Consider the following 21577-nt stretch of genomic DNA (forward strand, 5'->3'; position numbering starts at 1 on the left):
CATTTTTTTAAAGTTGTGGGCTCTGGACTTGTGACCTCTTTTTAAACTATATTTGGTGTGATACCAGCATTTATCCATTCTATTTTTTCCAACGTCTTCGGTGGCTTGCCACTATTACTTGCCCTAGCCACTGGGATTCTGCTGTTAATTTGCTTGCTCCGAAATGGATGCTCATCCTGTGGCACCAAACAGCCGAGACCGTCTGCTGCTGCTTTGTATTTGTATGCTCGAATGCTACGGTACTTTACCAATAGTCACTCTGAGCGTGGCTTATGGATTATCCTTTTGTTTTGGTTATTTCACTTGGGTGCAACCAGTCTTTCACTGCCTGGAATGTTCGTTTGAATGGGCATTGGATCTTTGCCTCTCCAATACGGTGTCTCCTGCCCCGGATTATGACCTGCTAATGAGTCCACTAGTGGCGCATGAGCTGGAATGTTCTGGTGTTGGGATTATGGCCTGCGCGGCTGCGCTTGGAGTTTTATCGGAATGGGATGTCTGTGCAACTGCACATGATTTCCTACAACAAAGTTTTCTTGAGGAACACGCAAGTTGTCCACTGATGGTGCTAGAAGCTCCCATTGTTGATGAACATGTATGTTCATTCTCTTTGCTGGAATGGATGGCTACTCTCTTTTCTGAAGATATCAATGACTTCCTATTGGAGGCTGTTGCAACTTACTGCTCATAACCCTTAATGGATTAACCTGGATGACTTCCATCATCTGCCGTATATTTTTTGTAATGGTTTTTCTTTTTCACCTTTTTCTCTCAAATCAAGTTTTTACACATGAATTAGTGCACCATTTGACTCTTTGTCCAAATATGACTGCGTCTCTTAATTCTTGCTCACTCTGACTTGAACTCTGTGTTCTATTGAGTCCACTGTCCGTCGGCCTGACCAAGGGGAGGGTGTAGTGAGGAAATGGGGTTAACTTCAGACATTGCGAAGTTAGCATAAGTAGTATATGCTTGGCTACCATTCTGCCACTTTTGCACACGACACTACATGGCTCTGTTCTTGTGAAATACTTTGCTGGCGCTGCTTCACATGAGAACTGTCTACCTTTTACATATCCAGCTGGGCACCGCGCTCTCTGTCTGCACAGCGTGTTCAAAGTCGAATAACAATGTATGCTGTTGATTCACTTTGGTCAGTCCCACGCACATAGACATAACATGAAGTACAGCGGCCCAACTGAAACTGGGGTGCTTTTTAAAATGGCATTACATGCATGAGAAGTCACTTGAAGAAAACCTTTCCAACATAGAAGAGCTGAACTGATCCTGGGATGTAATTCATTGCATCTGATCTCGTAGGTATGGGGTCTCGCTGACAAAGCCCAGAGGTCTTCAATAATCATTCTAAACTAGCTCAAGAGCATGGGGAGGGTGGGAAAAGGCGCTATAGTCCCGTTTCCACTGTCATTATAATATGATTTCCCCTTTTGTGCTTTATGGAATTGTAACAATACTGATTATATTGTCTTTATGCATTATGCTGCTCGTATTGGCTAGAGTACTGCACCTTAGAGCACGTTAGTTAAAAAATAAACATTTTAAACTATACAGTGTCTCTGATTACTCACGTTGTGGACAAGTATGAGTGTGAATGAAAGGAAAGAGTGTTCTTGTTTCCCACTATTCCTGAGAGTTTACTAAGTCGCATGTTCTAGGTTGTCTAATCATTGGTTGCTTCGCTGTTGTACGGAGACGAATGAGACACTATTGCTAGTTGGATTGGGGTTCTGGGCACTGAGGTGGCTTTTTTGGTACACAACAATACACCAAGGTCCTGGTTTCCTGCGCATAGTTCTGTGCATGAGCAGAATCCCTGCAACAGTAATTTTAGTATTTTAGGGATGTTTGGTTTTTGTGGTACTAAGGGTGATTTTGGGGTTTTAGGGTGTATTAAAAAACACACATATATATATGTGTACATATATATATGTGTGTGTGTGTGTGTGTATATATATATATATATGCACTGAAAAAACCATAGGTTTCAGGGGTGTTATAGTTAGCTGGACTTTTCACTCGTACAAAACCATTGAAATTCCCCCGTTATAGTTAGTTCAGCTAACTATAACTCGCGCGCCCGTAATGCACTGCTGATGACGTCACATATTACATCACTCATGACATGGTCAGTGACATCACTCATGACATCACTCATGATATCTCAAATTACATCACTGATGACATCATCCAGTGAATGTGTGTTTTTCTGATAATTACATATGTTTTATATATGTATATCTCAAGGTCGATGGAAGAATAAATGGGTATATAAGTGTCTAAATAGATGATTTGTTTTTGAAAAATTGATTGTATAACTGACTGATTAAGTGTATCTTAGTGAATACATGGCTTAGTGAGTAATGTTTAAATATGTAAATATCTGTATCAGTCTCTCACTTTTTGTATAAGTGGCTGCATGGGTTGGTGAGTAGCTACATGAGTGTCTCTAGGTTATTAGTTGGTTTTTCGAGGATCAGTATGAGTGTCTGAGTGTCTGTATGGTTCGGAGGGGGGTATTACGTAGTGCATAGGTGCATGAATGAGTGACTCACTGTTTGTATGTGTTGAAGACAGCATGTATGCAGGACTGTATGGGTGGATGAGTGTGTGCATGGGTGTGTTAGTGAGTGCATGACTGTCTCAATAGTGTCTTTATGAGTAACTGCATATGTTTTAAACTATTATATGTGACTATTGGTGTATATAAGTGAGAATATGTGAGAGTGAGAGATTGAAAGAGTTCCTGTATGAATAAGTATGTGTTTCTATAAGTGATTGTTTAAAAGACTAAGTATGTGTAAGTTTCTGTAGAAGTAAGTGTGGTGGTGTGTGTATAACTGTATATGCAAGTAAATGGATGTTTGATTCTTTATTAGCATGAGTGACTATGTGTGTGAGTAACTCTATGGACGAGTGGCGTTGTGTAACAGGATGTATAGGTATATGAGTACATATGATGAGTGAGTACATGTATGAGTGACTGTATAGGACTGTTGGTGAATGAGTGGATGTGTATGTGGATCTTAGAATTACTGAATAGGTTGTTGGAACTGATATTGGTATGTCCATTGTTTTGAAAAATTTAGTTTCTATTTTTGAATGTGTGCATCAAAGGTTATATTAGGGGGGAGAGGTGGTCTGCCACTCTATCACAAGGATGATGTCATCAGTGATGTCATTTGAGATGTCATCAGTAATGTCATGAGTGATGTAATATGTAATGTCATCAGCAGTGCATTGCGGGCGCGCGAGTTATAGTTAGCTGAACTATAACGGGGGAATTTCAATGGTTTTGTACGAGTGAAAAGTCCACCTAACTATAACGCCCCTGAAACCTATGGTTTTTTCAGTGAATTTCTAAGGTTTTTTAAATGCTAATATCTAACTATGCCTACAGAGATAGGACATGTGAAGAAAGAAGAAAAAACACACAGAAAGAAAAAAAGAAATGCAGAAAGAAGCAACAGAAGTCCTCAAAGACGAAGAAAAGTGCAGGAAGAAGGATAACGTGCAGAAAGAACAAACAGAAGAGCAGAAAGAAGCCTTGTTGCAAAATCATCCCGTACCCTCAACTTTTTCAGACAGATACTGGTGGTAACTCAGTCTGACTAACCAGTCCTAGAGCCAGTGCTATGTTAAAAGACACTCAGAATACAGTGAAAACACCTACATACACTAGGGAACATTATGCGTTGGGGTACCCCTGTGATCAACATGACCTCCTCTGTAAGCCCCTAGTATATAATAGGGCAGGGGATTAAAACTACCTCTTAAAACGCGCCACATGGCGTGTTTGCACAGGTCACCTCAGGCCCCGTCCCCTCACTTCCCCACTGTGTAAACACGCCCTGTGGCCATTTTAAGTTGGGAGATTAAGTCCCCTTGAATCCTGAGGGTCCCTAGGGTCCAACTAGCCCATTAGGTACCTCCAGTAAGCGCCACAGAGCTGCGTTGCATAGAGGTGTAAAAAGGGGCGTGGCCTCAGAACACCTGTCTGCAAAGCAGCTCTCTGGCGAATACTGGAGATACCTGTTGGGCTAGTTGGCCCTCAGGGACCCTCAGTATTGAAGGGGAATTAATTCCCCAACTTACAACTGGCCAGGGGGCGCGTTTGCAGAGTTCTGCAAGGAGGGGGCTTGGCCTCCAGCGCAATGCCGGTCTTTTATTTATTTTATTTTTTTAAGAAGGAGGGCTGTGTGGCCCCCCTTCTTTTTCTAATTTACTGGCCCTGGGGACCCCATCCCCAGGGCCTGCACCCTAATTTTTTTTGTTGAAAAAAATTAATTTGGCCCTCCCGAGGCCTTAATCGGCCCCGGGGACCCCAACCCCCGGGTCATGGCCTTTTTTTTATTTTTTATTCTTTAGGAGGGGGCTGCGTTGCCCCCCTCCTCAGGCCACTTATGGCCCCGGGGACCCCATCCCCCAGGTCCGGCCTTTGTTTTTTATTATTTTAAAAAAATATATATTTACAGAAACACCTAGGACATGCTGGACAAACCGTATGTACCTATCACCATGACGATTTGTGTGATATTCATTAAAAGGCGACTATGCATAGAATGAATCCACATGGAATGTATTTACACCGCTAGTGAAGCTCTGACGTGTCTGACGCCCTACCGTGCCTAATCCTGTCGCCCCCGCCGGTGGGTACTCTCCAAGTAGACACCCTTGTCGTTTATTTATACAAACATGGGTAGCTATTGACGGGCACATTTAATATACACGCACACCAAGCCATTCAAGGGGGATTCGACAAAAAGTCGACCAAACTATGCAAGAAACCTCCCTCACGATTAATAAAGCACACATCCACCGCCGGATGTGTAATACTTTTTATTTTACTCTCTGGAAAGGAGACGAACCTCACTTGAGAGTCACAGCGTGCTCCTGGCTGAGCCCAATGCTTTGTTACACCCACCAGTGCCCGCCGAGTACCTCACACCTCTGTGTTGTATTCCACCAGCTAGTGCGTATGCTATGACACTCTCTAGCCCATGTGCACTGTAACACCACCCCATGAATATGTCATCCCACACTTGCCTTCGCACGGGTTATATTGCCCCATCTAACGTGCCTTCCTCGATGCCTATGTTATAACGCACAGCGCTATGCCATACATATTACAATCTGGGATCCATATCTTTGTCACAGTGCATATGCAACGTTACACTCCCCAGCACATATTTTATATGACAACTTTAGAGACTAGTTAGGTTACACAACACTGCCCTGTGCATATTACACTCCAAGGCGCATATCGCATAGCACGCGCTAGTGCCTGTGCTATCTTGTGCTCTCCAATGAATCTGTCATTGCGCACAATGTATTGCATATTATATTTCACGCCCCGGTTCATCTTATATCACACTTTTTGGTGCATAGTTTATACCATATACTATGTCTTTTTGTGTTTTCATTTTCAATCGTGCTCTCAGGACTATGTTCTATATAACACTGCGTCCACCTACCCTTTTCACGGGCATTACATTTTGCGATGGGGGGTGGGGGGTCAGGGGGTGTTTCTGCCAAGTGAGCCCGGAGTCACAAACGTCCTCTTCTTCCTGAATAAAAGTGAGATTATGCTGCATCCTTGTTCATATTTTAAGTAGTTCGCACAGACACACATTTTAAAAACAATAAAGTTCCTAATACCCACCTTCTCTGAACAGTTAGCTTGCTGCCCATCCACCTCCTCCCTATCCTCTGTTGTCTGAATCCATGGACTATCCTCCTCCCTCCTGCCATGCATGGTCTGATGTGCTGCCACTGCCCTCCATTTAGCATGATGTACCAGTCCACTCCTCCTGCCCTCCATTGCCCAATTCTATGGCCCATCATTGACCTCCTGCTTAGCCTCTGTGCTTAGCTTGCTGCCCCTATTCTCCTTCCCCCTGCCCTCCGATGTCTTTGTGCATGCCCCTGCTCCATCCTTTTTGCCCACCATGTTCCATGGACCTGCCACTCCTATCTACTCTGAGTGTTCTGTTGAGCTGCCACTCCCCTCCCACCTGCCTAGCACTGTCAGATGACTGCAACCTGTTCCTGCCACCTCCACCCTGCCTGTCCACATGCCATGCCCCTATCCCCTTACTCCTGTCCTCAATGGTCCATTTTACTGCCACACCCTTCTGCCCTCCCTGGTCTGTTGTGCTGCAACTGCTCCTCCTGCCTGCCCCGCGCGGTCTGTTGTGAGGCTCCTTCCCCTGAACTCTCTTGTCTGTGCCCAGGTCCTGACCCTCCCTTCTATCCTCCATGGTCCTTTGTGCATGCTCCTGCACCCTCCTTCTTGCCCATCATAGCCATTGTGCTGCCACTAACCCTCCCGCTTGCCATGCATGGCCGTCTGTGCTGCCATGGCCCCTCCCACCTTCCCTGTGTGGTCAGCTAGCTGCCCCTGACCCCCTCCCACCTTCCCTCCATGGTCTGTGTGTATGCCATCATAGTCTCATTGTTGCTCTCCATGGTGTGTCTTGTTTCTAGTGCCCATCCTGCCTGACCTCCATGGTCATCTTTCTGCTCCTGCCCTGCCCCCTTGCTCCCAGCCCTCTGTTTCCATGTGCAGACTCCTATGCCCTCCCTCCTGGCTTGTCTGTTCCATTGTAATGCCCCTGATCCGTCCCTCCTGCCCTTTATGGTCTGTTATGCTGCAGCTTTCTCTCCTGTCTGTCCATTATGGTCAGCTAGCTACCATTGCCTCTTTCCCTTCTGTTCTCTGTTGTCCATGTGCATGGTCCTGTCACCTCCCTATTGCTTTCTATGGATTGTTGTGCTGCACTCCCGTCCCGCATGCGCTGTGTGGTGTATTGTGCTGCTGCAAACCCTGATGCCTGCCCTGTAGGGTCAGTTTGGTGCACCTCTCCATGTCCCTCCTGTCCTCTGTTATCCGAGTCCATGTCCCTACCCCAATTCCTCCTGCCTACCATGATCCAATGTACCATACTTGCGAACATTTTGAACTTGGTAAGAGGGAGATTTTGATTTTCCTGTTTGAGTTACATTGAAAAAGAGGAGATTGTAGACAGGAGACAGATCAAATAAAGCCCATTTGAGCTTAAAAACATTGGACGTTTCCTGGCTCAAACGGGTCTGTTGGCATGTATGGTTGTACTACCACTCCCTCTTCCTTCTGCCCACAATGGTCTATTATATTGCCACAGCCTCTCTTGCCAGTCCTGTATTGTTGGTTTGTTGCCCCTGCCCCCCTTTCCACTGCCCTCCATAGTCTGTTGTGCTGCCACTGCCCTTCCTGCCTGCCCAGTGTGGTCAAATTGTTGCCTCTGCACTCTCCTACCTGCCTTCAATTTTCAGAGTCCGTGCCCCTGGCCTCTGCCTCTCAACAGTATCCCAATGAACAACTAGATTGCTAACATTCTATATTTATTACAAAAGTGTGGAACTCTTGACGTCATCTTGATGTAATCAAAACTGTAATACCTAGAGTATTTCCTTTATAAATTACATATATGAGAGGGTCTTATTTGCATCAAAATTATGGTTAGTGCTCTAAAGAACTAAAATGAGGACATATTTTCTGAGTTTTCAAATAGCGACAAAGAACTTTTAAATTATTTGTAATCTTTATGTTTTTTTATCCAGTTAACCACTTGATTAAATGTTGCACCTAGGGGAGAGGATGTGGTGTTACTTCCAGAGCTGCAGACTTTGCAACTGGGGAACCGGGTTGGAGTTTCTGCTTCAGCTCAACATTCTGTGATTCTGTTCAAATAACTTAATCTCCCCATGTCTACAACCAAAATGAATTTGATCTTGTGTGATGTAAACAAAGCTCATGTAAAGCACTCCAATACCTGACAAGTCTGCACTATATAAAACTGAAAATACACAAAAAATAAGTGCTTTGCACACTTCTGTCATTGGGCTACATGTGGGCTACATCTGGGTGATATTTGTGCTGCATTTGGGCTATTTTGTCTCTGGTGGCCATCTTGGGAGATTTATTTGTTATGAAGTTTCCTAATTTCCTCATTTACTGCAGTCTCCTCAGTAGGAAATGCTTTCAGTTTTTTACTTTGATTCCATCAAGAAGGTATTCAGATATGTCATACATTTGCCATAAATTCTGAATGTTAGCACTCTAGTTGCTCATTAGATCACTGTAGTAAAGCTACTGCTCACCACGGAAGTCTGCTGCTGGTATTAAAAGTGCATGTTTCAGTCTGCATATCAGAATTTTTTAATGAAATAGAAGAGGATTTGAGAAGTCACTCAAAATGTGCCCTAATTTTACTTTCTTCAGCACGAATCATAATTTCTATGGCAAAATGAACCCCCTCATAGTGTTCCTTTTTAAATTAAATGTTTTAAATGTTACCAGTTTATTCCAATCAAGATGGCTTCAGGTGTGCCATACTTTTGTCATAAGTAAGACAGTAAGCGCCCTAGTTGTTCTTAAGAACACTCTGGGACCTTCTGCCATTGGGCTATACTTGGGCTACATCTGGGTGAAATTTGGGCTACATTTGGGCTCTTTTGTCTCTTGTGACCATCTTGGGAGATTTATTTGTTATGAAGTTTCCTAATTTCCTCATTTACTGCAGTCTCCTCAGTGGGAACACTTTCAGTTTTTTATTTTGGTTCCATCAATAAGGCATTCAGATGTGTCACACATTTGCCATAAATTCTGAATGTTTGCACTCTAGTTGCTCATTAGATCACTGTAGTAAAACTACTGCTCACCAGGGAAGTCTGCTGCTGGTATTCAAAGTGTATGTTTCAGTCCGCATGTCAGAATTTGTTTATGAAATAGAAGAGGATTTGAGAAGTCAAAATGTGCCCTAATTTTTCTTTCTGCAGAACTGATCATAATTTCTATGGCAAAATGAACCCCCTCATTTTGTTCCTTTGTAAATTAAATGTTTTAAGTGTTACCACTTTATTCCAATCAAGATGGCTTCAGGTGTGCCATACTTTTGTCATAAGTAAGACTGTTAGCGCTCTAGTTGTTTGTTAGAACACTCTGGGACATTCTGTCATTGGGCTATACTTGGGCTACATCTGGGTGATATTTGGGCTACATTTGGGCTCTTTTGTCTCTGGTGGCCATTTAGGGAGACTTATTTGTTATGATGTTTCCTAATGTCCTCATTTACTACAGTCTCCTCAGTAGAAAATACTTTCAGTTTTTTACTTTGATTACATCAAGAAGGCATTCAGATGTGTCACACATTTGCCATAAATTCAGAATGTTAGCACTCTAGTTGCTTATTAGATCACTGTAGTAAAGCTACTGCTCACCAGGGAAGTCTGCTGCTGGTATTCAAAGTGCATGTTTCAGTCTGCATGTCAGAATTTGTTTATGAAATAGAAGAGGATTTGAGAAGTCAAAATGTGCCCTAATTTTTCTTTCTGCAGAACTAATCATAATTTCTATGGCAAAATGAACCCCCTCATTTTTTTCCTTTGTAAATTAAATGTTTTAAGTGTTACCACTTTATTCCATTCAAGATGGCTTCAGGTGTGCCATACTTTTGTCATAAGTAAGACTGTTAGTGCTCTAGTTGTTCGTTAGAACACTCTGGGACATTCAGTCATTGGGCTTTACTTGGGCTACATCTGGGTGATATTTGGGCTTGGGCTACATTTGGGCTCTTTTGTCTCTGGTGGCTATTTTGGGAGACTTATTTGTTATGATGTTTCCTAATTTCCTCATTTACTACAGTCTCCTCAGTAGGAAATACTTTCAGTTTTTTACTTTGATTCCATCAATAAGGCATTCAGATGTGTCACACATTTGCCATAAATTCTGAATGTTAGCACTCTAGTTGCTCATTAGATCACTGTAGTAAAGCTACTGCTCACCAGGGAAGTCTGCTGCTGGTATTCAAAGTGTATGTTTCAGTCTGCATGTCAGAATTTTTTAATGAAATAGAAGAGGATTTGAGAAGTCAAAATGTGCCCTAATTTTTCTTTCTGCAGCACTAATCATAATTTCTATGGCAAAATGAACCACCTCATTTTGTTTCTTTGTAAATTAAATGTTTTAAGTGTTACCACTTTATTCCATTCAAGATGGCTTCAGGTGTGCCATACTTTTGCCATAAGTAAGACTGTTAGCGCTCTAGTTGTCGTTAGAACACTCTGGTACATTCTGTCATTGGGCTATACTTGGGCTACATCTGGGTGATATTTGGGCTACATTTGGGCTCTTTTGTCTCTGGTGGCCATTTTGGGAGACTTATTTGTTATGATGTTTCCTAATTTCCTCATTTGCTACAGTCTCCTCAGTAGGAAATATTTTCAGTTTTTTACTTTGATTCCATCAAGAAGGCATTCAGATGTGTCACACATTTGCCATAAATTCAGAATGTTAGCACTCTAGTTGCTTATTAGATCACTGTAGTAAAGCTACTGCTCACCAGGGAAGTCTGCTGCTGGTATTGAAAGTGCATGTTTCAGTCTGCATGTCAGAACTTTTTTATGAAATAGAAGAGGATTTGAGAAGTCACTCAAAATGTGCCCTAATTTTTCTTTCTGCAGCACTAATCATACTTTCTATGGTAAAATGAACCCCCTCATTTTGTTCCTTTTTAAAATAAATGTTTTAAGAGTTACCACTTTATTCAAACCAAGATGGCTTCAGGTGTGCCATACGTTTGTCATAAGTAGGACTGTTAGCGCTCTAGTTGTTCTTTAGAACACTCTGGGAAGCTGCAGTAGAACACAAAGGAATCAACTGACAGTCTCTGCCCTTGTTGGATGTACATGTTTTACTGAGAATGTCAGACTTCATTCTCACATGACTGAGAAAGATAATGTGAATTTACAGAAAATATGCTCTCAGTTTAGCTTATAGATCACCTTCCAAACCTCTGTGGGAAAAGCATGAGAAAATAGTTTTCTCTCAAACATGATTCATGATATCACAATCTTTTTCACATGGTAAAATCACCTTAGAACGCACCACAATTCCTAAAATGAGTATGGTACCATCAACAAATGATTTATAATGTAACTAAAATCTTAAAAACTTCTATGAATTGCAATGCTTTTTAATGAGGTGCTATCATGTATATTGGTCCCAAGATGGCTGCCAACACTTCTTGGATGAAGTGCTGACAGCCAATCAGATCTCACGATGAGATGTGTGGTTAGGCTCCGCCCAGATATATATGTGATTTTACTTTTGATTTTCTCAGGAACTACAGAACGGATTTACACCATTTAAGCAAAAGGCACGAGTCTGAACTGAGGACTACCTCTTTGCCAAATTTGGTGTAATTCCGTTCTGCACTTCGGGCTGTAGCTGCGTCAACAGGTCCTATGGGAAAATGCGGGACCCCCATTTTTTCTCGGCCCCCGCTCGACGAATCACCGTGAAATTTTCAGGATAGGAGCAGACCGGAGCTGGCCAAAAGTTTTGAAAATTTCGCGAAGATTCATCAATCAACGCCAACGTTATTCCAAATAGAATGTTGCGGATTTCCTATGGAAAATAGGTCCTAACTATAACTACCTACTGGCGACTGCCAGTAGGTAATATATACACACACATGTATATCATTACTTACCTTAACCACTTTTACCAAGTCTACGCCTTTACCTCGCATGCCTTTGCTTTGTAATGGCATGCGTTGCAAAGGCATATACGTGGTAAAAGTGTGTGTTGTAATGGTAATGCATTGTAACAGCACTTGCGTTGTTACAACCGCATAGTAATGGCATGAGTTATGTTGGAAAGCGATGTAACGGTACATATTCATTCTGAAGGCATAGATGTCCCTGCTAGGCAGACAGAGCTCTAAATGTGGGGGCCTCTTCCGGCCTGCCGGGCCAGCTACCACTTTTTAAATGACCCCCAATGTCTGGTGGGAGTAAGGAAGGATTAGTGACTGTGTACATTTGTAAGGGAGAAATTGCAGGCTTTCTGCTGCCGAGGCAGTGGCTCAAGGGACTGGGAGGATCCTTATCAATTGTCGTTGCAGTGCATCTTGGGTATTACTCACATTGTACCAAGCGTTTTGCATCAAAGGCCTGGTCTGCCCCTCAATACATCATTAAGTAGGTAGAGGTACATACAAACAGTGAGACTGATTCATTCAATGACGTGTTAGTGTGCAATAAATCTGTCTAGGTGAGTAAATGCTACTTTTTACTTTAAAACTTTAAAAATATCTTTGACCTGGAGTTCCATGCGTTCTTTACTTTCTCTCATCGCCACCTGCTGACACGTCACATTCCACTCACCATATCAAGGCTCTGCAGACGGAAGCCATAGGCCGTGCCTCTCTTGGAGCTGTTCATGTAATTCCCAAAGGCCAGGACAATCTGTGGGAAGACAATCCGCAGTCATTTTATTTATTAAAATATACTTTATTGCCCTAAATAGTTTTTTTTTATTGTGGTTTGTTTTCAACTTATTACTGTTTGAGTGCTGCATAAATATTTTACACGTTGTCTCTAAATTAATCCTGACTGTTTGGATTAAGCACAGGTTTGTTTAGTGACTTTTGTGGTTCACCCGACAAGGATTCTGTTTAGTGCTTGAGTGGGGTTCTCAACCCTCTCAACTAATATACCAATTTCTTACAAACTGAAAGTAGGGAAGTATAGATTTACTATTCTTAACTCCCCATCTATTTACCTTAACGTAAAGGTATGCTTATGTGGAGTTAAGTATAGTAAAAATGTGCTTAACCATAGAAACTTAACTTGACAATATTTTTGTCCTCAATATTTCTGCAGCGATATTTCTGTCATATGTTAGTTTTCCTTTGATATTCTGATCAAATATCATAGAAAACATCAGACAGAGGAGGCTGGAGAAGAGATAGCAACAGAAAACAGAAGACAGAGAAGGCTGGAGAAGGGACAGCAACATTTAAAACAGCAGGGAGAAAAGCTGGAGATGGACAGCAGTATGAAGAGAGAACATCGATAGAGGGAACTAGAGAGGCAAGAGGTTTTAGACAGAGAGAAAATTACAGAGAAATTGCACTAAACAGAGCAGGCTGGAAAGGGGACAGCAGCAGCACAGAGAACACCAAACATAGGGGGGCTGAAAATGGCCGACAGATGAGTTTGGAGAGAGGTTACCAGTACAGAGAGAGCTGCCTATAAAGGAAACTGGAGAGTGCAAACAAAAAAGTCAGAATGAGGCCTCAAAGAGTGCAGCAGCAAAGGGAAAGGACAGCAGGAGCCAAGATAGTGCAAGCAGGAAAATGGAGAGATGCACATACGTAAAGACCCCAACACTGCTGTAGCAAGGGTGCCATGGGCCATGATACAAGCACGGAAATGCAGAGACCCGCCATGCAAACCATGCTATCAGTGATGCCGGAGCCATAACCGGGTGGAGGGAACTCCCCCTGGAGGTCAACGGCAGGTAAATGGCGGATGCTGACTTCCTTGGGGACAAGGTGGCACCTACTTCCCCCCTTTTAAGCTCCATAAACAAAGGTTGGGGCCAAAGCAAGCCGAAGGGTGACTGCCATATCGGTGAAGGGTGCAAAGAGCAGCCCTTAGACAACAACTGTGGCTGATTGGGCAAGGCAGCTGGCATAATTCAAATGAGCCAATAGGACACTTACAGGGGGGGGTGAACAAAGGTGCAGGGGTTATCCGGAACAAGTAACACAGACCCACCTGGTGGCACACACAACAGCACAGATACAGAAAAAGATAGAATGCAGAGACACAAGTTAGTATCTAGGAAAAATGATGACAGGAAAACCTGCAGCTCTGAGGGCCCCTGCAGCTGAGAGTGACCCTTGCTTTCCAGTGCATGGATCAGACATCCTTACCTCCAGTATCTGCCGCAGCTTGGTCGATGACTTGATGGACATGGACGCAGCTATAATGACGTTCAGTTGCTGTAATGAAGATTAGCACTTCTTAGAAGACCTTCAAGCTAAAGAATTCATTATAAAATAGGACAGAGACAGAGCACAGGCCATGGACAGTATGGTGGGAGATGTAGTGGTGTGTATGCAATCTTCACTAAAGGATATATAGGTTACAATGGCTCCCAAAAGCACACACAGGTGTGTTACCACAAGTGTGATCTAGTGGAAGCTGTATGAAATATGCATTTTTTTCAGGGGTGAGATCTTGAACTGGCTCTCAACCTTCCTGACAAATCACAAGGTTAGGAAGTTTTACCTCACATTCTACCTCCAGCGATTGTGCTGTTTCCAGAGGGTTGGTGCTTGCACCTAGGCTGTTCAATCTGTACTTGGAGCAACTGAGGGGGATATTCTCAAGAACGTGTGATAATCATCGTAAATTTAGCTTACCGCAACTCTTCACATCGCAGTCTATCGCGGGAAAATAACTCTGTGTCAACGTGGTATTCTCAACTCTGCGGTATCATGCGATAGGCTCACGATAACACCTCAAACGTCCACGATAAAGTCAACGCGACGCCGCGTAAATGCGAAACACGAATGCAAAAAAAGCTGCGATGAGGCAGATCGTGATACAAAAATCAGCGAAAACCAGACACTGGCCTGCAATTCCCACGCGTCATGCGGGAAAATGCACCATAAAAGTTGAGAGAAAAACACAGACAAAATCCAAACAACAGCAAAGCACAATGGAGGTAGCCGGAGCAAGTGCAGAGGACAACCAGAACCCCACAAGCTCCCCGGAGGACCAGCCTGGGACTTTGGAGTCAGGGAATGGCAAGGACAAGAAGAGTAGGAAGAAGCAGTTCAGTCCGCAGGAAAACAGGATCCTGATCATGGAGGTGATAGAACACCATCAACTACTGTTCATCACCTCCACTGTGTCACTGGGAACTAAAAATGGAATATGTCAGACCATCGTGGACAAGGTGACTGCAGTCGAAGTGCTGAAGAGGTCAATGGAAGAGGTCAAGAGGCGCTGGAATGATGTCAAGCGCAAAACCAAGCAGAAACTCGCAAACAACCAGAAGGCAGCAATGCAGACTGGAGGTGGGAGTCCTGTGCCACAGGAGGAGCTGGACAAGATGGAGGAAATGGTGTCCACAGTCATCAGTGGGGAGACAGTGGTAGGAGTCAGGGGCCCAGACACTGCTCAACATGCCCGGACACAATAGCAACAGGATGAGTAACGACCAGGGACTGGGGGGACAAGGGGAGATGGGCACAATGGCATACATGCACAAGTAAGCATAGCACATCTGCGGACAAACCATGCCAAAGACCCACAACTCCCACCAAGAGACCAATGCACCCAAGTATGCAACATCTCAGCACTAAATGAGCACAGAAGCCAGAGGCACACCGCAAGGGGTAAGGGGCAGCCAAATCAGAGCTGCAGGGGCAACTCCCCCAAAATGCGGTACACACACATCACATGCAGAGCACATCAATATTGACAACGATGTGGCACAATCCGCAACACATCCACAACAGAACAGAGGACACAACTGGTGCCGCGTGTGTGCAGAAAATGGCCAATCACATATGGCATCGCAGGGAAATGTGACCTGACAATGTACAAGTACAAACACACATCCGTCATGTTGTCGAAATGTCCACTGTCCCGCATCATATAGGCAGCTTCCCACAAACAGTCACAATGTGCACTGTCATTCAGTCTGAATGCAAACATGTACAATGCGTCAACATACATGTGAACACAATGTTAAACTGCATCTCCCCTTCACATTGCAGGGGGAACTCAAACACCTCCTGCAGAGCAGTCCCAACCTCTCTTCTCTGATGACGAAGAGGACCACCACCTTTTCGACTCCGACGTCCTCCAACAGCTCGTGGAGTGACTCCGCACCCCACCTCCAGGAGAAGAGCAGCCCAGCTGCTACGAGGAGAACCCACCCCCTGCACAGAACGCACAGCAGGCAGCACCGACCACCACGGCTACCTCCCAGGACGCCTACGACGAACACCTGGCCTTCCAACGCCATGTGTTGGGGTGCCAGGAGCAGCTGGCTGAACAGGTGCGGGTGGGGTTCAACCGCATGCCAGCCAAACTAGACGCCATATGTGGGTGTCTAAGTCCCATTAGGGACCACTCAGAGTCCCTAACGGACACCAACTGTTCGCTCCATGCTCTCAAACGAACCATGGCTGAGATTACTAGAGTCCTGACTCTGCGACAAGAATGACTGTCCAGTCAGAGTGCCTCCAGCGAACTCGCCCAGGATTTGGGCTCATGCGGAGGCTCATGGAGAACACGGAGCGGACGCAGGCGGAAAGAGCGGCTGCCATGGCTGCACACCAGCAAGAGGTAGCTGGGTCTCTCAATGCCATAAAGACCTTCCTCATGGCATTGCTACCTCAAGTCCTGACGCTGATGCATGCTGCTGCTACCACTACGTCCACATCTCCGGCCCCTGAGGTGTCACTGCCACACAGTGCTGGAGACAGCACACAACCATCCACATATGAGGCACATGCAACAGCAGAGGATGTACATGCATATGAATCTGCCTCCGTGGTCAGAAGGACACAGTAGCATTCATCTCCACCATATGGCCTGTTCCTGCTTGGTTCTGCCCTCTGCATCACCTTCCACTGTCCCCGATGCACTCTGCGACACTCACCTTGGACCTCGAAATGGACTGCCATATTCTGTATTGTCACCACAGACACAGCTATCAGACTATGGACTGAACTCGTCCTCTTCTGATGCACCTGTCATTCCATGAAGGACTCTGGCTGGCCCTACACGGGCCAACAATGTGAAGTGGGGTTTGCATGGCCCTGTACTGCTCCGGCTTCACAACTCCACTGATTGTGCAATAAACATTCGTGGTCACACGATATGTCATGCCTATGATCTTACAAGTGTGGGAGTATGGATGAATGTCGGGTCAGTGATTCCCCCTTATGTCCATGTTGCTCATGTTGTGGGACTTGGGTCATGGGTGACACATTGCCAATTGCAGCACGGGTGGCACCGACACTACAACGGAGACACACGCATTACTTACTTCCTTGTCCAGCCCAGGACGGAACCACGCCCAGCGCCCCGGTGCCATTGTTCTCACCCTTATGCTGGATGGACTGGCATACGCCAGGCCAGCCCACTCGGCTTACGCTCACGGGGGGGGGGGGGGGCACAACCCTACATGTCTCAGCTCTTCCCCGTTGGGATCTGCTGCTCACAAGTCTAGTTGTCAGCATGCCAAAGCCACTCCCTCTCGGCTGGTTTACACCCACACCACACCCATCCAGCACAGCCGTCACAGGACATGTGACCCTGCCAAAATAAATGGCCTGGTGCACGTGCTGGATGCCATTTCCACTCTGTAACTGGGTGTCTCCGTGTGGTTCTCATTTCTGCAAGAGGCCCTAGGGCTCTGCCACAGCACATTGCCCAGTGCCAGGTGACATGATGGCATCCGCACCACGTGACTCAATCATAAAGGGTCCACGGCTTGCCGTGCACAGACATGGTGGCACCGGATACACTGCGGCAGGCACAGGTACACCGACATGGGACGGTGTCTTGCGGTGCAGTGAGATAGGGGTACCCGAACTGCTGAGCGGATGTACAGCCTGTGATGATGGCCCGTTCTGGCCGTCAGGACTGGTGAGGATTAATGTGCGCCCTGCTGGACCGCAGTGTAGGCCTGAGCCAGCGGGCAGTGTGGGCCTCTCGCCACGTGGCGTTGTCTAGTGGTTCACAGAGTTGGTGGAACCTATAGGGCTGAACGGGTGTGCAGCCTGCGATGATGGCGTGTGCACTGATATGGTCTCTGCCATTGCGTAATCAAGACCCAGACTCATGTGTGTGACCAGTTGTCCCCCGGTGCAGGGCTGCATGATGTGAAGGGTGAAATGGTTGCTGGCCCCGGGCTTGGTGCTCCCACGGGCACTAGTGTGCCCTCTTGGAGACATGAGGGTGTCGGAAGGTGAGCAGTAAGGCCTGGTTGAGCAGGGGCGGGCAATCACTGCTGGGCGGTGGGAGGGGCTGGGGTGCGAAAGCCTGTGTGCGCAGGGGCTTGCAAGCGATGATGGCGTGTGCAACTGTATGGACTCTGCCATTCATGTCTCTGTGAACTGTTGCAGATGAGGGACCTGGGGAATGCAGTGTATACCGGCACGTGGTTGGAGACACACCGGTGGTAGCAGGTGAACAGTGTGGTGTTGGTCCGTAGTGTCGGCACTCTCTCTCCCTCTCTTTCTCTCTCTCCCCCTCTTCCTCTCTCCCTCTCTTTCTCTCTCCCTCTCTTTCTCTGTCTGCCTCTTTTTCTCTCTCCCTCTCTTTCTCTCTCCCTCTTTCTCTCTCTCTCCCTCTCTTTCTCTCTCTCCCTCTCTTCCTCTCTCCCTCTCTTCCTCTCTCCCTCTCTTTCTCTTATTCTCTCTTTCGCTCTCTCCCTCTGTACTTTGATGGGCGCATGACACACATTCTTATCTGTCTTTCTGTCTTGCAGGCTGTGACTTACAGAATACCCAGAGAAGACCCGGCGTGCCTCTTCAGAATTGTTGTTGTTTGTTTAATCTGTAATAAACGTTTTATTTGGATCATGTTATACGTATGTATGATTTCCCTTTTTCTGGCCACACCTGTGTGTTAGGTGTTGTGATTGTGGGACTTCAGGCGATTTGTTTGGTTCATGGTTTCGTGGAGTTGATGTGCATCATCTTAGTCCAATGGGGGTGTGGGAGGGGGGGTCCTGGAGGTGGTGGTGATGGAGCAAGGTTTTGTAAAGAAGAAACTTGCATGAATACAATCCTCTCAAATAACGTATAATACCATAATCAATCTGGTTGTGAATACTAATAATTGCATTACACATGTTATACTGAAACTAGGGGACGCTTGCCTATGTGTATCACTAACCAGTAACCCGAGTGCCATTAAAATGGCCGACAAAACGCGGGAATTTCACTGCGCATGTGTCTACTGCATCTACATAGTATGACGTTTTCTATGCTTGGAGGGAAACCTTTGCAGCTGCGCAATAGCTTCTAAAATGGCCGCTTGAAACTCACATGTTAATGCACATGCTACTGCTTAAACTAAACCTCATAAATTCTACTAAATACTAATGCGAAAGAGTTATATAAGTAAATAGGGATGGAGTAGAGATAAGTGGTATATAGTGAATTCATTTATTTTCGTATTCTAACATGTCTTTCTCTGACTTTATTATTAGTTCGTATTTGGGTCTTGGAGAGTGACTGAAATCCCTACCCCACCTGATCTGTGCACACACGCACTAAACCCTGCCCGGAACTATGATGACACCATTGAAACCCAGCCAAGGTCAAGCTGGCAAGAAGCACATGGACAAGAGCAACATATTATAAACTGTATAAATTGTATTAAGCATAATGTGAAATGCGGGTGGGAATAAAGCTTGGGAAAGTAAATTAAGGGGAGGAAACATAGAACAAAGAGCCTAAAGTAAAATATTACATTTAATATAGTTTGATGAACTCACCTCCTTGCCCTGTCCAATCAGAAATAGGGGAAAACACGATATTGAAACATTTGGGGTGGTACAGGAACACAGAATAGTATAATAGAGGTAAGTTAGTTAGTTAGATGTCTGACGCTGGAGGAATCCGACCCGACACATATGCTGCCACAGACGCTGTCTAAGACGCTGTCTCAGACTCTGCAGATGCCAGAGACCCTGCTCGAGGGACCGAAATACTGATCAATAATCCAATCATCTAGAAGGGAGTCGCGGAAGAAAAATTGAGGAGAGTAGTGCCAGAGAGGGGTGCGACACTGGCGTTGCACTTAGAAGAGGTCACTTTCCCGGTCCTGAACCTGTCCTGATTCTTTGTCTTCCACCTGTCCTGGTGGATTCCATCTGCCCATCTTCAAGGAGTTGGGTTCATCTATCACCCTAGGTAAATATAATTCTGTGAAATCTGTCTTTGTACCTGCTCTCTCTTTTCCTCCCTTTACAGGTACTGTCATCACAATATTTTATTGAGATTTATTATTGAACTAAATTTGATTTCTCTCCTGAAATGAAACTCAATGTTAACATTGTATTTGATCTTTGACTCACAAAATTATTTGATTAGATAAACTTTTAAAACTCATTGAGTCTGTGATTATTGGAGAAACTTAAATGTCATTTTTCTGCCTATACTACTAGCTACTAGATTCATTGACCAGAGGAAATTTATTAGGCGATTGTATTGATAAGATTTGGGTAAAGATAACAAAATCTTGCAGGTAAAAACAATATTGAATCCAGCGGAACTACTAGCTTATTGTATGAATGTTTATGGGCCCAGGTGAGTATATGGTGTGTGTGTAACCCCAAGCTGGTAAAACGCTGGATCAGAATTTCTCGGTAGCAGAGCTATGGTTAGGGTTCTAGTTAGTTAGGTAGAGAATATTGTGGATTGAATTATTGATTTATGCATTAACACCCGTTATTCGTTTGTATTTTGTTCTATGTTGTCTGGAAATTCCCGGGAATACTGAATAGCGGTTGGCAAATGGAAGCTACACTGCAGTGTGGTTACTTGTCTGGATCAGATAGGTGCTGCAAAGTTATGCAGGACTAGAAGCACTAATTTAGAGATTATTTTCATCATATAAAAGTGAGAGTAATTGGGATCAAAAGAGTTCGCTGGTGAAACTTTGGTCTTATATCACCTAGAAAGGGTACTACTGAAGGAGTAGCAGGTTCTCTGACGCTTGAGTGAAGAATAAGCGGAAAGGTTTTTACTCGTAGTGTGTGAAGAGTAAGTGGAGAGGTTTTACTCGCAGCAAAAGAAATAGACTATTCTTTAGATTTAGAGGATCAGGCAAAGTAGCAAATGTTTCTATGTTGTTAATTCCTGAAAATTGCACATAAATTGAAGTAAATAGGTTTTTGCATTACCTTGTATAGGAGGGGTCAGTTGCGAGTGCTGCACTGACGTCACAGAGGCCCGCGCTGGGATTGGTTGAAACAGCGGACATGTGACTGACGCGAAGAACTGTAGAGGAGGGGTCAGTAGTAAGGAGTGATACTGATATCACTGAGAGTCGAGCTAGTATTGGCTAAACACGTAGCAGAACAGAATCTGATTGGTGAGAAGAATAAGAAGCCGCGCTGGTATTGGTCAATTGTTAAAGTAAAAGCGAACATTTGATTAGTTGAGAAATAGAAGCCATAATAATAATTGATAGTGGGTCTTGCATGTGGCGACACAATCCTACTGTGATAGGGAATCGTCCAGATAGAAGGTACTTAGGATTTGCCCACGAACAGTACATAAAAGGAAGATCTCGAAAAATGTACGAAGAGAAAAGGAAAATGTCTTATGCAGAAAATTAAAAATTATTTTAAAAAGGATAAACCCATTAAAACTAGAGAAGGAATTATTATCCTTCCCCCGAAAACGCCTGTATCCTACATGATGATAGAGAGAGGCTATCATACCTGTGTATGGTTAGAAAATTGGAAAGAATATACAAAATTTGATGGAATACTAGCGTTTCCAGAGTTTGGAACCTTTAATGGAAGAATCCTACATAGCTTACGAACTAGAATGAACGAATTAGAACCCAGACCGTGATAAACACAGTATGAGGCATTAGAAGAATGGGAGACTGAAGCATTTGAGTGTGATAGTTCAAAAAGTGACAGAAACTTGAGCAGATTTTATCCCAAATTTCCAGGCGA

At 44.5% G+C, this 21577-nt stretch overlaps 1 protein-coding gene and 1 long non-coding RNA gene across 4 annotated transcripts in view; one reads left to right on the forward strand and one right to left on the reverse strand.

Annotated features, from left to right (window-relative positions):
• The window catches only part of LOC146870927 (uncharacterized), an 88472-nt gene extending 69277 nt beyond the window's left edge, over positions 1–19195 (forward strand). The window contains exons 2-4 of the long non-coding RNA XR_014979834.1: positions 18003–18065; positions 18368–18469; positions 19094–19195. This is a non-coding gene — a long non-coding RNA (uncharacterized LOC146870927). The remainder of the gene's footprint in view (positions 1–18002; positions 18066–18367; positions 18470–19093) is intronic.
• The window catches only part of FMNL1 (formin like 1), a 1060054-nt gene that overhangs the window by 34241 nt on the left and 1004236 nt on the right, over positions 1–21577 (reverse strand). For all 3 annotated transcript variants that reach the window (XM_085647374.1, XM_085647364.1, XM_085647383.1), the window contains exons 19-20: positions 13785–13853; positions 12229–12309 (exon numbers count right to left, since the gene is read on the reverse strand). In XM_085647374.1, the coding sequence (XP_085503500.1) occupies positions 12229–12309; positions 13785–13853 (150 nt within the window). The remainder of the gene's footprint in view (positions 1–12228; positions 12310–13784; positions 13854–21577) is intronic.

This window comes from Triturus cristatus, chromosome 1_1, assembly GCF_964204655.1.
Source record: "Triturus cristatus chromosome 1_1, aTriCri1.1, whole genome shotgun sequence".
Classification (NCBI taxonomy): domain Eukaryota; kingdom Metazoa; phylum Chordata; class Amphibia; order Caudata; family Salamandridae; genus Triturus; species Triturus cristatus.